This window comes from Dermacentor albipictus, chromosome 3, assembly GCF_038994185.2.
Source record: "Dermacentor albipictus isolate Rhodes 1998 colony chromosome 3, USDA_Dalb.pri_finalv2, whole genome shotgun sequence".
NCBI lineage: Eukaryota > Metazoa > Arthropoda > Arachnida > Ixodida > Ixodidae > Dermacentor > Dermacentor albipictus.
The window spans coordinates 4823841-4841198 of NC_091823.1; the positions used below are offsets into that span (position 1 = coordinate 4823841).

General features: G+C 44.8%; 1 protein-coding gene across 2 annotated transcripts in view; it reads left to right on the plus strand.

Annotated features, from left to right (window-relative positions):
- Positions 1-17358, plus strand: part of pod1 (coronin pod1) — a 126759-nt gene that overhangs the window by 104246 nt on the left and 5155 nt on the right. For both annotated transcript variants that reach the window (XM_065454335.1, XM_065454336.1), the window contains exons 22-24: positions 3258-3393; positions 8628-8761; positions 14007-14093. In XM_065454335.1, coding sequence (XP_065310407.1) covers positions 3258-3393; positions 8628-8761; positions 14007-14093 — 357 coding nt within the window. The remainder of the gene's footprint in view (positions 1-3257; positions 3394-8627; positions 8762-14006; positions 14094-17358) is intronic.

Genomic DNA, 17358 nt, shown 5'->3' on the forward strand with positions numbered 1-17358 from the left:
TCCGTACTGAGTCTCACTTCTGTGGCATCTTGCTGCACCAACAAGGAAAGCATCATTTGGAATTGATAGCAAGGTCAACGTGCAGATCCATGGGCATATTATGTTTTTGTTATTTGAGGCATTATTTGAAAAATATCACTAAATTATAGTAAAGTTGTATTTAGAATGGATCTTAGTTGAAGTAAAATGAGTCGTCGTATCCCGATCAGCATGACCAAATGTCACAAGCCAAGACAAGAGAGTGTCATAAATAAGGGGAGCAGGGGAAAAATGGCAGTTTTCATTGCAGATGGTACGGGGAGGGGATACTTGATATCGATAAAGGGGCTGACTCTGCATTAGGTGCAGTCGACTCTCGTTACAACGGACCCTGATAATCCGACAAAAAATGTCCGTTTTATCCGAAGTTCGTAATATCCGAAACTGGAGGCCACTGCTGAAACGCCAAAAGATCGTGAAACATTCGCTGCATGTTTCAACTACTGCCGAAATGCCGTGAAACATCGTCAGATAACAAAAAAAGGTGGGGGACCATTCATGAAAACATGCATGTGTACTTTCTACACGTTTGGCCAAATGTTTGTGTACTTTCAGACGTTTGTTACCTTTCATACGTATAAAAATAATGCTTTTTATTCACATTTAGCTCGAAAAGGACTTTGTGATGAGAGATTGGCAACCGTCCATGAGGGAGGATGCAGTAACTTTGCACCACATTTCAGTCAGCTGCAACACTTGAACATACAGTCGTCTTGCTGCTGCTGAAGGTATTCTTTTACTTCTTCTATGTGGTCAATCACTTGCTGTGAAGTCAGCTTGACTGCATGTGGCTAATTTTCTTGCTGTCGTCTGATGACAGCTCAGAACAGCCATCGATCATGGCTCTCACCTCCTTGTCCATCAGTTGCTCATTGTCGACAACAATGTTGTCAAGTTTGACAAAGTCGGAGAAGCTCTCTGCTCTGAATGCCTCCCTGACCCGAGGTCACACTGATGGGTCTGATGGTTCATCATCTAGAACAGATGACTCCCCGCAGGCAGTCTCATTATTTCTCTCAAAACCAGCCTTCCTGAAACAGTTTTTGATGACGTAGTAGTTCTGCGGAAACCCGCAAAGTGGAGAGAAGTAATTAATAAAGTAAAAATCAGTCCTAGCAATTGCTACAAAGGAAACCCATACGGTTTCCTCGAAAGAAAAGCCTCAGAGTTGAAGAAAAATTTGTCCTGGTCCGGGACTCAAACCCGGGACCACCACCTTTTTGGGGCAGCTGCTCTACCATCTGAGCTAACCAGGCGTTTAGATGATGGCAGGGCGAAGTCGAATTTGTCGACAACACGAAGCAAAGGCAAGAGTTCGACGTAGTAGTTCTGCGGAAACCTGCAAGGTGGAGAGAAGTAATCAATAAAGGGAAAATCAGTCGTAGCAGCTACGAAGGAAACCCATATGGGTTCCTCAAAAGAAAAGCCTCAGAGTTGAAGAAAAAGTCGTCCTGGTCCGGTACTCGAACCCTGGACCACCGCCTTTCCGGGGAAGCCGCCTTTGTAGCAGTTGCTACGAACAGGTGGATGTCTGATTTTCCCTTGATTATTTTTTGATGACATGAGTTTTCAGCTGTTACCAAATCGTCGCCAACAGTTTGACTGGGAATTTGACATCTATTTTCGATTCCCAACTATTTTGCATGTCATAGAGCAGGCGTTCGACAAGGCATGTACAGTAGGCAGCCTTCACAGAGTGCACAACACTTTGATCGATTGGCTGGAGTACCATTGTCACATTTGGGGGAAAGTAAGCCAGCTCAATTGCTTCGCGCTTGGGTGGCTTCATGTGGCTTAACCACTTATAAACAAAAAAGCAACACCTTCCTCTTCTGCTCATTTGTCTATCGAACTGCAGCAGCCAGGCGTTTAAGAGGTCTTTCATCATCCACGCCTTCGTGTTGGCAGTCGAATCAACTGACATATTCTTTACATGCCACAAGGCACCAGAATATTTTGATTTTCCAATAAACAGCAGTGTTATTTTTTCTGTCTCGTCCACGTTGCAACAAAAAAATATGGTCAAATGCTCCTTGGTCTGCTTACTACCTTGACAGCGGTTGCCAGAAACCGTGTATGTTTTGTTCAGTTTAACCTTATAAAACATACCGCTTTCGTCTGCATTAAACATGCCCTTGTCCTTGTGCCTGCCAAGAAGTATTGGCAACTCATTTCTTTTCCAGTTGGAGGCGGCGTCCTCACTTATGCTGTTGGGTTCACCGCAGACTTGCATGAATGTCATGCCTTGCCTCACCTTGGAATGCACCAGCCATTCGTCGCTGAAGTTGACACTGTTGTGTCCAAGGACCATGGCTAGATATTCCACTCACTTCCTCAACAGTAGTCCATTCACTGGAATATTGCAAGCTCGCACATCGCGCAGCCACGTCGAAATTGCGGTTATGTTGCCTCACGGAGCCGGATGCACTTAAGGTTAATTTCCCCCAACATTTGCATGCCAGCAATGCCTTTGTTGTTCACAATTGAACTCAAGGTCTGCTTCGATAGCCCACATTGTTTTTGCGATGTCCGCCTGCTCTTCACCACACGCACGTGCATTCACAATTTTAATCTTGTCGCTTAGTGAAATTTGCTTCCTTGTTTTGGAGGCCATTATCTCAGCACCTGCAGTCTGGCACAACTAACTAGCACGAGAACACGACAAAATGGCATCAACAAGTGATAACACACTGTGCATGATCGTGCCCTCAGGCTGGCTTGGCTAGAGGCTGGGCTTAGCCAGAGGCCACCAATGTTGCCAGCTGAAATTTAAACTTGCCATGGCTTAAGTGCACAGACAATGGCGGGGTCAAGTCTGTTGTCAGCCTGTGTCGACACAGCAAAAGTACTTTTTATACGCCCGATTTTGAAAAAAATTGCCACTAATTTTGTCTGCTGCACCCTGTAGTCCATTGTAGCGTGGTCTGTTAAAAGCAGAATTCGTTGCATTAATAAAATAGGTAGAACTAACTAAGGTTGAAATGTGTTCCGTTAGATCCGAAAGTTTGTTTTATGCGGGTCTGTTGTAACGAGCGTAGACTGTATTTTATTGTTTTTAAGCACTTCTGTGGAGGCTACACACTTTCATGCAGTGAAGTCAGTGGCAAGTGCACTCCACAGTGGCTTTCGGCAAATCATGCTAATGCAAAGTGCACTCGCTCAAAGTGACTCTGAATTTGTCGTGGTGAGGCCGTTAATTTGTGCTTTTTATTTTTCAGTCTGAGCTGTTCCAGGATGACCTGTTCCCAGACACTCGTGTGACCTGGGAACCAACCCTGACAAGCAAGGAGTGGTTCTCGGGAGTGACACGGGCACCGAAATTTGTCAGCCTTCGGCCTCCTGACATGGAATGCTGTGCGTCCTGCTAATTAGGGTTCTCATTTCTTTTTGTGTGCTCAGCTAGATATACAGCAGAAATTGCTGTCAAGTCATGTGTTAAATTCTAAATTGAAGTTACATAACTGATTGCTTCTTCGTGCAACCTTCTCGAAAGTTATGGCAGCTTTTGTGGCAGCTGGCCACAAAGAATGCTCCATAGCAATGAGTGTTGCCAATCTCTCCAAACACTTCTGCAGATGCAGTATATACAGTACACATCAGATCTATGCACAAAACATACTTTCAGATGTAACAGTCAAATTATCTCACAAAATTTGGTCTGCTTATATTATTAATTTGACAAATTGCACTCTGAACAGACGAAGCTTTAGTTCACCGGCAGCTACAAAAGCCAAAATTTTTGGCAAATTAACTTTGTTGTGGTGGTTTATGCATGCAGCAGTGCACAGCACACAACTATTTCCTGCTGCTTGTCGAAATTGCGAGAATAGACTAGGTATGCGGCACTTCGAAAACAACTACAGTGAAGCCTCGTTAAACTGCAGTTGGCCAGAGCTCAGAAAAAGTATGTACCAAACGGTAGTGCTGCTTAACCGAAACAGCATGAGATCGCCCACTTACCTGTTAAAAACGAAACTTGGAGAGAGTGCGATGAAAGGGAAAAAAAACGTGCAGTATTTATTCACTTCGCGTGACAAAACTGTTATTTTCATTTCATGCCGCAGCAGCCTAACAGCGACAACCGCCGCCTCAAACTTACTGGAGCTGCGAGCCGGCTTTTCAGCCGGCTTCCTCTTCTCGGCAAGCACTCACATGGCAGATTCCTCGTTGGCGTTGCATATTCTCTATGCACGGGCGCGGTAGCACTGCAGATGTCGCGGGGCGCCTTTTTCATTGTGGGGTGCTGATCTAGTCACGATGATTGCAGTCATGAGGCTGACGCAATGCGCAGATTCTACCACTGTTGGGCCTGAATCGCCCGTGCTGTCGCTTTCCGTGTTGTCCTCATTGCTGTCGCTAGTTGACACTTGGGCAACAACAGACGCAATGATGGCGAAAAGTCGAACCTCGTAGCCGACACAGCCAACATCTCTTCAGGGTCGCAGCAGCGCTGCCAAGCAACTTCTTCGCATTCCAAATGCCACATACCATAGTCAACAGTAGATCTCTGTCGCGTGCCAGCACCAACTTCGTGTTACGTTCGATAGCATGAACAATGTCTAATTTTTATTCTATGCTGAGCACCCGGCGTCATTTTTATCTGAGATTCGGCATGACGCGAGTCTTTGTTTGCACAATGCCACAATGCTCTCTGGAACGGTGGCATGGCACAGAAATGATGTTGATGTAGATGTGGCTTCACGCCCGAACGCACAAGGCGCTTGCAGGCCGTTCTGATCTCTGAGGCTTGTTGTTCTGCCGGGCTGCCCGATGGAGACGACACATTGCCATGTTTACATGACAAAAAGTGGAAACACTACGCATTAACCGATACGTACGCAAGAACCTGGTACGGTTTATGCGAATACAAAACACATTATGTTCAATAGCCGCTGAGTTGGGGATCTGACTTTACTACCTTTAAAACGAAATTACTGTTTATGCAGGTATGGTTTAACAAGGTTTACTGTAGTACTCTCAATCCCAAATGGGATCGTCTGGAGAACACCATATAGTATGTCCTTGCATTAATTTGTACGAAAGTGAAGATGGGGCAAGCATAGTGCAAACTTGGCGTGACCCTCCAAATTTCAGATTTTTTCTCGGGTGGCAAATCACGCTGAACCTGGCAATGAAATGGCATGGACAGGGTCTGCTCTTACCGTCGGTGCAGGCTACGCGCAGAGCAGTTATCACCTCATGTGATGTGTGGTTTTTTTGACTGGCAGCACAGATTGGCTTTACGGTAACCTAAATGCTGTAAAGTTGTTTTAGCCTTTCTGTATTTTAAGAATGGGAAAGAAAAAATTTCTGTGCAATAATTTAAGGATTGCTGCGAAACACAGGTCCACTATTAAACTGAGAACCTCATTGGTATTCAGTACAACAGAACATCACTAATTAATTAGTTTCAGAAGGGAAAAATAAAAACAAAACTTTATTCTATTCAGTAAAAATTTACCGATAAATATTTTTCTGACCTTCATACACAAGAAATGAGCTGTGATCAGTGCCAACAGATTAATTTTGTGTTCCCTTTATTAAAAGTAGACCATACTCTATACAGTCAAATCTCAATATAGTAAATCATGCAGGACCACCAGAAACCATTCGTTATTATGAAAGGTCCTTAAGCAAAAGCCCCAAAATTAACTATTCCTCCCATCAACCCATCAGTTCATAATTTGTGACCACTTGAGCTATCCTCAAAACGTTGCTGTTGGTTCTCTGCCTGCGTTGTTGCTATTTTCCATAGATTCCACCACCACACACCACCGAAGCAAACATTGCACCTCCAAGCGCAATGTCTCGTGTTGTTTGTTTGCTTTTCACGTTCCTTGCCGTGGGCACTGTAACTGTCTCACTTGAGGCGAACACCTGAACTATTCCAAAGTGCAAGCGTGCGTAAACGACACCATCCGGAAAGTGCAAAGTGAGATGGTGTGCTATCGCCGTGAGTACGGAGGTGACATTTCTCTGTGCATGTAGCTAGTATGGCCGCAGAAAAGTGTGGAAGAAAGAGGCAGGCACAGAAAGAATGGCGAAAGATGACTCGCGGCCTGCTTTGTAGGCAACACCTGCTTGGGTGTAGCATGCGCTCGCAAAACCCGATGCATCGTCAACTAATAGATTAAAAAAGGAATTCTCTCCCATGTTTTTTTATTGAGCGCAGTCTCGGGTTTTCCGAACCCGTGCACTGCGGTGTCTGCTTTCTGCACTTTGTCGTATACTAGCCTACGGTTTCAGCTGCTGTGAAGGATACACAGAAGTCTAAGAATCCCCAGATTCCTAAATGTTAGTTTGTAGTACTGAGGGGTCATTAACATGACACAGAAACTGAATAACAATCGTTATTCTGAAAAGTTCGGTATTCTGAAGTTCACAGTACTGTAATATTTTTACATTGAAACCATAAGAAGTCGGCAGGGGATTTCTGAAAAGTTTGTTAATGTGGCGTTTGTTATATCGAGAGCTCAGTGTATTTTGATTTCTATATACATAAGTTAATAATACCTTGCAACATTCTTGTTATTCAATGCTAGGAGATTTCCAAGCATGTGCAGCACTGTATTTTCTTGTCCTAAATTTGTAAGCATTATATTGTATGACAAATTTTCAGATATTCGATTAGAAATCTACTACAGTCTGCGTTCGTTACAACGGACCCGCATACAGTAGACTTTGGGTTTTAACGGACTACATTTCCACCTTAGTTTGTTCTGCCTATTGTATTAATGCAACAAAGTTCACTTTTAATGGACTGTGCTCCAACAGACTGTCGGCTACAGCGGATGAAATTAGCGGCAATTTTTGTCAAAATCGGGCAGATAAAACGGACTTTTGCCGTGGCGACACGGGCTGACAACTAACTTACGAGGGTTAGCCGACGGTTGCGGCTCAATATCACACACGTGAGGGAGGAAGGCGGGGCGGAAGTGCGCCGTCTTCTGGTGTCCCATGCTGTCTGAACCATCCCCCTTGCAAATCACGTAGACACTAGCACCAGGGTTCCCTCTACAAATTATTGTATGGGACTCTCTGCTTCAATCATTTGCTTTTTTGCACTTGTTTCTGTATGGAGGAGATATCTGAAGTGGCAGATTTGAAGACTGAGAAATGCACTTCACGATAAGGCCAGCATAACGGCACTCGGTTGTGCCGTTCTAGAGATATTGTGACCTGAAAAACACTGTTCTTTTGCGTTTTCTGGTAAATTTTTTGCCACTTTGGCTGATACAACAAATTATCTAGAGCACTTCTATATGGTTTACAGTAATGATATTTCGGAATAAGATAGAAAAATGTTTTAGAAACTGAAAATGTAATTTTCAGAAAATATATCTCTTTCGCCATTTATTTCGATGCGAAAGCCGTGTTCCTTCTTAATAGGCAATAACCTAAACGCGCTACTGATCTCGGCTGCAGGTGGCGCGAAGTGAGCGTCATCTTTTGCTCTGGCAGCACTGTATTCTGGCGTCATCCACCAGCTTGATTTTGTTTCGATTTCTCGTTGTTGTCTTAAAACATTATGCAGTAGCAAAACGACAGAGCACACTCCAGTTGCTCGGTCCCACCAGCTCGACGCGCGTTGGCATTGTGAGTTGCAATGATTCATGCAACACTTTGCATTACGTAGATGTCAACTACAGTTGAGTCTGCCAAATTTTTCAGTCACTTCAGATTGTGTGTTTTTGCGGTTAGTAAGTTCTCCCTCACATTTTTTTTTTTAAATGCATAAATGAGGTTCTCCTGTACGTATCAAGAAAGTGGTCAGGCAAGGAGACGCAAACTCTCCTATGCAATTCACTGCATGCTTATAAAAAAGGTTCCAACCTATCAAACTAGGAAGGATTAGGAATGAGTATCAAAGGGGAGCGTCCCATGAATATGCCATTTGCAGATCACATTGTCCCATTCAGCAACACATGTATGACTTGCAACAAATGATTGAAGACCTTTGCCAAGGAAGTGTAAGAGTAGGAGTGAATATTAATACTTAAAATACAAACGTAATGTTCAATAGCCTCCGGTATACACTGTGCATCTTGTGCACATTCGACCAGGGCTTCACATTTGATAAGAACAAAAGATGTGTAGCAGAAGCTGATGGTGGGGGGGTTGGGGAAAAAGTGTCATTGCCTGTTACCAGGGCAATAATCTACTCTCTGCATTTGAAGTTTATGTTTGAGACTCGTGGAATGGGTGACATGTGGGTGTGTTGCCATGTGTTTTTGCTTTCTCTAGTTTTGATTTTCACAGGCTTCCTTTTTGCAATTTTCAGCAAAAAAAGGACAACACAAGACCTGAGTTGTATTAACCATTTTTATTGGTCATTTCTTAATGTCTTTCATAATCTTTTGCATTCACAACTTATCAGTTAAGCAAACTAAGTCATATAAATAACCTAAATAATTTTTGTGCGAAATGAAAAACATGATAGTTGTGACTAGCAACAACAATGCCCTTCAGCATGCAGCGGGCGCTGTTCACATTAAGCCTTCTGTTACTTTTTATTTCTTGGCAATGTTTAGTTTTTACGGCTGGTAGAGAAAGATGTGGCTCACATGCCTCTCGTCTTTTTATGGCAGTGTCAGAGGCTCCTGAAGTGCGGCCCCCTGCTCCTCATGTTCCGAGTCTGCCACAGGATGTCAGCCTGGACTTTGAAGGAGACATTACCCTCTCCAGTTCAGTCATCGAAAGCAACAGGGAGAAAGAGGAACAGGCAAGTGCAGGTTGTTAAAACACACTCGGTCATGGCCAACTTGACTCACTGATGATGTCATCCAGTCATGGAAAAGACTTGGAAAGCTCGCTTTGCCAAACGTGGAGAAAGTCTGCTTAAGTAATGAATTTCCCTCTGGGCAGTATCACACCAAGTGGGCCTTCCTGATAGTCTTGTGGAACTGGCCGTGCACTGTTCACCACAGCCATGTCACTGCAGTGAACTTTTCATGCCTATCGGGACTTCCATGGTGGCTGTGCTTACACTCGCCCTTCACTCCCCAAACAAGCAAAGCTTGTCGGGCACCTATTCTACTGTATTCTTATACCTGCCTTGTGCTGTACGTAAATGCTTAGTTTTATTATGTTAGCGTTCTTAGCGTACCTCACGCACTTTCTGGGGACTGTCTACGTTTGTACTAACCATTTTCTCGCCTACCTGGGTGACTGAGTAGTCCATGTTCAAATGGTTAGCACATCGGGCTGCAGTGCGGGGGGGAACTGAAACCAGCCATTGGACCAACTTGCGTCAATGAGTATGTGGCAATGTGTACATTTGTGCCACTCTTAAACGGCCCTCTTTCACTCCGGTGTAGGTCACTGCAGATGTGGAACTGGGTATGTATAGTAAAACTTTGTTAATTCAGAAAATTGGATAATTCAGACTCGTTCTCTGGTCCCGGCAGGCATATGCATCATTTAATGCAATCAAACTCTTGTTAATTCGGACTTATTTGGCCACACATTGGTTCATTTGGACAACTCGGAGCTCAGCGAGCACCGCAAATGAGCGATGCAAAATAGCAAGAATGGCAGTTGCGTTCAGCTGAAATGAAGCGGTGCAGCCCGCATCGCCATAGTCAGTGGAAATTGTATGTGAATGAACGCTAGAGTGCTTTGTGCCTACTTGTGCCTTTTAAACCTTTATTCTTGCGTCTACCAGTGCGCATAACATCACATTGGCCGCATGCCTTCATAAGTGCGTATTTGCCATCCATGATCGCGTCGATGGCAACCACGGTTTCATGTGCAGCAGTCGCGACAAGCAGCAGTTCTGTTTTAATCGGTGCATGCATCAGCCTTCAGAACTGCAAGGTCATCGTCCATGATGGTGTAGGTAGCTGCCACAGTTTTGTCCGGAGTGCTCGCAGCAAATAGTAGTTTCGTTTTGACTGAGTTTTAACTGCAGAGGTGTCGTGGATGAAGAGTACCGGCTAAATCACTATGGATGGACGATCTGTTGGTGACCGACTCACTCGTGAAAAAATAACAGGGATGTGCACGCAGTAGTGAAAAGCGTGTCTCAAATGAAGGTATGCGTCGCGGCTGCGCTCCGAAGGAAATCGCGAGGCATTTGCCGCTGCTAGCGCTAATCAGTCACAAGATGATGAGAATTGCATTTTCTGCACTGCTTTTGTACAATACAGAAACAGAATTTGCTCATTCGTTCAGCAAATAAATTCCTATTCATGAGGTAAGCATTTATTTGTTTTCTTGATACCCTCAATAATTCGACATTCAGTTAATTCGGAAATATTTTTCAGACCGTAAAATCTGATTTAATGAGGTTTTATTCAATGAAACGATTCAGTGAAACTCTGATGCCAACTTGGGTCGCTGGGTACGTGTGCCAGTAGGGGAGAGCCACTTGTGGCTCACCTACAAGTGACAGTCATGAAAGGACACGACGCTCCCCCATTGTGCAACGCACAAAGGCACTGCGGCAGTTTTCATAGACTCTCCGACACGGTGCAATGAAACGGTGCAATGAAACGGTGCAGAGAAGGCTCCAGAGTCAGATTGCCAGAAGATGCGGTTTTATTAACCTAAGATACAGCACAGTGCGACAGTCGTGGCACTTGCGGGCTAAAGCTCACTGCAAGACCGATCGAGTATGCATGCCCGCTGTGTTAGGGCTAACCGGGTAGATGTCCACAAAACGCGAGAATGAGAAGTCGCAAGAGCAAAGGTCCCACGTAACTAACTTGTTGTGGGCCTGTTAATTTAAAATCCCACAAGTAATGCCGTAATAAGTAAAGAAAGCCTTGGGAGCTATGCAAAGGGGGAAGGCAGCTGGGGAGAATCAGTTAACAGCAGATTTGTTGAAGGATGGTGGGCAGATTGTTCTAGAAGAACTGGCCACCCTGTATACGCAATGCCTCATGACCTCGAGCGTACTGGAATCTTGGAAGAATGCTAACATAACCCTAATTCATAAGAAAGGGGATGCCAAAGACTTGAAAAATTATAGATTGATCAGCTTACTGTCGGTTGCCTACAAGGTATTTACTAAGGTAGTCACAAATAGAACCAGGAACACCTTAGATTTCCGTCAACCAAAGGACCAGGAAGGATTTCGTAAAGGCTACTCAACAATGGACCATATTCACACTATCACTCAGGTGATCAGGAGAAATGTGCTGAATATAACCAACCCTTATATATAGCTTTCATTGATTATGAGAAGATATCTATAGCGGCTCCACAGCCACCGTAGTCCTCCATAAAGAAAGCAACAAAATCCCAATAAAGAAAGGCGTTGAGGACGACGCAACGAGTTGAGTTGTTGAGTTGAGTTGGTGTAGGCTACTGGTGGGATTAGCCTTGCAGTTGCTGCCGGCAATTGCTCCACCGTAGCGACACTTAAAATAATTAAATCACGTAATCCGACACAGACCTCCCAATTACAAAAGTGCACTCCTCAGTTCACCATGTGGAAGCCAAATCCGTGTCCTGTAGGTAATTTAACAGAAGGCGAGAGACCTCCTTCCTACACAACCGGTTCCCGCGCGGGAAAACTATGTCCTGAAGCGAACTGTGAGGAAGTCCTGTGTTCTTGAGGGACCCGAATAACACCCTCCTTTCCGCGTTATACACTGTACAGCACATTAGGTAATGTTCTATGTCACCACACACACCACACGTTGAACATAATGGTGGTAATGCCAGGCCAGTCTTAAACATCCACGCAGGGGTACGAGCAGAGCCTGTGCGAATGCGGAGCAGTAAGGTTGCTTGGTTTCTTTGGAGACCCTTGATCACACATGGCTTGTGAGGTGAGCTCCACAAAGAACTGAAGTGGCACGACACCGCTTCTCTGAAGAGTCTCCCGTCTTCTTGAGGCACTTTTCTTGAAGGATTCCCAGACAGCGCTCTATGGGCGAGGCTGTCCGCCATCTCGTTGCCTATGATACCTATGTGTGATGGCACCCATTGGAATCGTATGGAGAAGCCTTTGACACTGAGATTTTGCACCGAACGTAGGGAGCTTAGAGATAAGGCATCAGTTGGGAATCCGTGCTCTAACCTTTGAAGGGCGGATTTCGAATCTGTAAGAATGACCACAGGTTGAGGCGTACAAAACCGTAGCTTTTTGAGAGCTGCCTCAATGGCAACGCTTTCGGCCGTTGTGGAGGACACGACTGCAGTGAAGCGAACGGACCAATCAAAGTTCAAAGAGGGAATGTGAAAAGCAGCTGCACTAGATCCTCTGACCTTGTCCACAGAGCCATCAGTAAAAATTTGAAGATGACGTGCATATTCCGTTTCAAGATGTTCCAGTACGAGCGAACGCGTTGCTGCCAAAGGAGAACTCCGCTTAGCACGAACGTGAGGAACTGCCAACGAACTATCGAGGCTCGCGAAAGACCAAGGTGGTTTCGACCTCTTAGTTCGACCTCTAGCGTCAAGACCCAGGTAACCAAGAGTATTAAGGGCCAAGTACGCTCGGGACTCGGATCTCTTTCGAAGGCGCTGTAGAAGGGCTCGGCCGGCTGCCGTCTGTTTGAGGCGGCCAATTTGCATCAATAACCTTTGTGAAGCGACTAAGCTAAGAGGTCTCGATAGAGATTCATAAAGTACTGCATTGTTAGGAGCAGTCTGCGGAACGCCAAGAGCCCTTCTTAGGCCCTTTCTGTGCAGAACCTCAAGTCGTTCCAGCTGTGATATCGATGGGGAAATTAAAGGGAGCTGATACATTATTCGACTCGTCACTAGTGCGTCGTGCAACCTGATCATTGAAGAAGGGTGATTTCCCCATTGCTCACTTGCAACTCTACGGATTACATTGAGACGCGAAGATATCGATGTCACAACCGAGTCCACAGCTCGTCGCCACTGTAGGCGGTAGTCGATAATGACTCCCAAAAAGCGCTTGTGTTTAAATTGTCGAAGACAAGATATGGAAAGAGGTATGGAAAGAAGAATGATGGGTGCAACGTTAAGGGGTAAGAAAAGAGCAAATTGGGTGAGGGAACAAACGAAAGGTAATGACACCGTAGTTGAAATCAAGAAAAAGAAATGGGCATGGGCAGGACGTGTAATGAGGAGGGAAGATAACCGATGGTCATTGAGGGTTACGGACTGAATTCCAAGAGAAGGGAAGCGTAGCAGGGGGCGGCAGTAAGTTAGGTGGGCGAATGAGATTAAGAAGTTTGCAGGGACAACACGGCCACAATTAGTACATGACCGGGGTCGGGGTATTTGGAGAAGTATGGGAGAGGCCCTTGCCCTGCAGTGGGCGTAACCAGGATGATGATGATGATGATGAACACTTTCATGTTGATGCAACTCATGCAGTAAGCTGCCTTGCACATGTCACTGCTACTGTCCCAGTTGTGCACATCTGTGTTGTGCACATTTGGCATTGGGTGACGGAAGAGGAAACAATGTGTAAAATAGGTAAAACCAGTAGCGTGGATTAGGAAGTTCACGAGCAGAATTGCAGACCCCGGGAGAGGTCTTGGTGCTGCAGGGGACTTGAACAGGCAGATGATGCAAATAAATCAGTGATAAAGCTGCTGTGAAGTTGTAAAACGTGAAGTTGTGGGAAGATACATAACTGTTGGATGAAATAAAAATTCTGCTTGGCAGCATCTTCCTTTTTGGTGCTTCATTGTTAGAGCTGAAACTGCAAGTGCCGTACTTATTTTGAACATACACTGTGGCTTAAAATGTCACTGTACCGAAACATCTAAGAATCTAAGGCCTTACTGCCCTGGTCTTCAAAAAGAATTGCTTGGAGAGAGCGTAATGTCTTTTCAAGTGTGGTTTCCTGCATGTGCCAAGCTTGCTTTAACATGGACCATTTTCTTTCAGGCTTGCAGTTGTAATTGTATGTACACATATATGACATTAGATCAAGCCATGTCCAGCACGTGCTACACTGTGATTGTGTGAACAGTTATGATGGGCATTGCCCAATTTCATCATTGTGCAGTACTTAACTGTGGGTGTTGTTGGTGCAGATAATAAATTCCATGAAGTCCAAGATAGCCAACCAGCACGACGCCCTCCCACAGGATATGTTTGAAGGTGTGGATCCAAAGGAATGGGTGAGTGCACACTCTTCCAAGCATCTATATTGGCTCTCTTCGTTGCAACTGCATGCGCCTCCAACAGCTGACCATGCAGGTTGGGTGTCCTCAAAGTGTGTTCAAGCACAGTAGTACTCAAGAAGAGGAAATTTGGTAGAAGGTATTGCACCCTAGTTAGATGTCATGTCTTGTGTTCCTCACCTGATCTCTGTGTACATATCTTGTCTTCCTAAGTACTTGCAATCACAGCTTGTGAAAAAGGTGGTGCCATGTTTCTGTTGTGTCAGAATTGCCACCCTTGACCACTCCACTTCATTTTTACTAGAGTATCTTTTAGCTTGAACTTTTCAATCATTTTTGGGTCAGTGCAAATGCTCTTATGCATTGGTGGGAATGCTTTCATGTTGGTGCAAACTTCTGCCTAAAGCTAGGATGCCTTTAATGTATAAAAATGACGCAGCTAGTTCACATTCACACAGTACTTGAAGGCAGTCTTGATATTAGCAATGTACAGTTCCTTGACTCATTCCCTACCGTTGCCATTTAAGCCACCAGGTACAATTTAGTTCCTTTCATATTGAATGCTGTAGTTTGCTCAGAGAGCTAATTCATAATAATAAAAAGAAAGAAAACATGGGACACAAGAGGGATGAACAGGTGCTTGCAGTGTCCTTTTGTTGCCCTAATGCCCATGTTTTCTATGCCTGCATTTAAAGAACAATCCTCTGCTGGTTTCCAATGGCTCAGACTTGGAGGCATTCATACTAGCGACATGCAGAGGTCACGCAACCAAGTTAAAAGCAACAGGCTGCAAATGGTTGCAGATTGGTTGCTTTAGATGAAAAGCAACCATTTTGAGTCAGTTGCTCACTGCTATATTTTATCAGCCTCGCGAATGCAGTTACAAGCTTGGCAACCAATCAGCAGTGTAGGAGCAGGATCTCTGTCTATGCTGATGCTTCTTTTACGTGGCGATGGTGGTGCAAGCAGATGTGAACGGCCTCAGTCGTGAGACACTTTGGTGTGGCGATGAAAGGGTCGTGCTCATCAGTGTGAACATTGGTGGCCATGGGTCGTTCCTTGGTTGCCATGAGACGTTCCTTGGTCACCAGTCTCAGTCAGTCGCACAACCTCTGTCAATCACTGATGCGAGGAAGGCGTGTGTGGGCCTCGCAGGATGAAGAGAGGCCCATGAGGGAAAATGGAAGAGTCATCTTTTAACAAAACCAGTGTGACAAGCAGGAATGGATGCTGCCAGGATGCATGATAAACTCGTGAATTCGACACAGTTAGATTGAAATGAGGCTATGGTAAAACCTGGCTCAGTGGAATGTACAGAAAATGGCTGGAAATATCTGGCCAATAGCAGTAATTAAAAATGGTTTAGCTCTTTCGGTTTTTTTTGTTAGAACCATCCTGCTCACGTGGCAGCACGAGTGATCTTTTTAATACCGTATTTACTCGCATAATGATCGCACTCGCGTAATGATTGCACCCCTGAATATTGTCGTCAAAATTCGATTTTTTAAAATTTCTCGTGTAATGATCACACCCCGAACTTGCCGCAGCGATATGTTGTGTGCCAAGTCTAGCTAATAATGATCGCACTTACCATCTGTCGAATGCTACGCGAACGACTCAAGAGAAGCCAAACGGTCTGCACGCACCGAACATTCTTAAGTAGATGCCTCATTTCATCACTTTCCGCACTTCCATGACAAAAAGAGGTACAACCAAACTTGCCTTTATTATGGGTAGACTTTATAATGGTTGTGGTTAACAAAAACACAAAAGCCGCCTTTCGATTCTTTTCATCTGCACTCGTGAGCACGCAATAAATCGCGCGCGACAATGATAGTAGCCACGTTTACACCGATACGTTAAAGTGTACCCTATTCATACGCCGACGCTTGTAACACAGCTAAGATATTCGCCCACCCTTAGAGCAAACGTGCCGTGTTAGAATAGTAGTGAAGACAGATGCCGCAGTTTCTGCAGCACGCCGGCCATGCGTTTCTATGTCACTGGCTGCTAAGCGCGCCCATCTCTTTCTGTCCCCTCAAAGTGGACATGGCTACGTTATTGCCGCAAACTTGCCGATATTAACGATATTATTCATCACTGATACAGAAGAAACTGTTTCAATTCACGTAATGTACTGACGAGAAGAAAAAAAAAAGATCGCATTCGGTGCGTTCGGTTTGCCCCGCCGGCCGCCATTTTTATTTTGGTGTCCCACACCCGCATCCCGCAGCAAACGCGGGACGAAAAAAACTTCTTTTTTTCGCGGGAAAGTTAACCCACGTAATGATTGCACCCCTGAATTTGCGTCAATTTTTCTGAAAAAGAAAGTGCAATCATTATGCGAGTAAATACGGTATATTCTATCTTTCTTGGATCCTCTATTATTCAATGGTGCCTGTGCATTGAGTACAATAGACTCAGGCTACTAACTTATGTGAGCAAGTGGCTACAGGGTTTTAGACACAGCACTCTGTAGCCATCGCTGGCTCTTGTGCCAAATAAAATGCATTAATCATCCAGGCTTTACACACATTCTCAAAGTTGACCTTGTGCCTGATCAAGTTTCATCACTGTTATTGTATGTTGTGGCAAGGCTGCTACTGTCAAAGGGTTGTCACTCTGCAGTCTTTTTCATTACAGCCAACATGCAAACTGGAGTAAGCAGGTTCCACAAATGTTTGGAACGAACCTTACAAGCATAAACACACTGAGTTATATTTAGAGAGCTTAGTGTGAAATCACTAGCGACAGAGCAAAGAAGAATAGTATGCTTAGCGATACCTAATGGCACACTTCTCTTGTGAAGTAAGTGCGGTAGGCTATAGCGCAGTGTTGCAAGACAAGTGCAGGAGTCCTATAAAGCATAGCAATTGTGTGCACAGGTGCATACATGCACTGCAGCTTTTGATAGGGCTACAGAAGTATGTTTTCACTCTGGCCTTACACTGCATGCACCAGCAAAGATTTAGCTCGGGGCCAACTCCCATGCTGCTTATTCAAGTATATGTCAAATGCAGAAAGTCTTTTATGTGACCTTGTGGGGTCTAATGGGGGCAGTCTCACACCGTACTCTTGGGACAAAGGAACGACAACACAGTAGTGCAAACAATCACAAGGGCATTTATTGCACCTTTCATACATCAATGCCTGCTAGCCGAATTGCTATCCACAAAACATGCCGATGGGCGCGCGACAAATCTAGAAGTCCGACTCACCGCGTCCTCGCGAGCGAATATGTTCGCTCCATGCTGGATCCCAA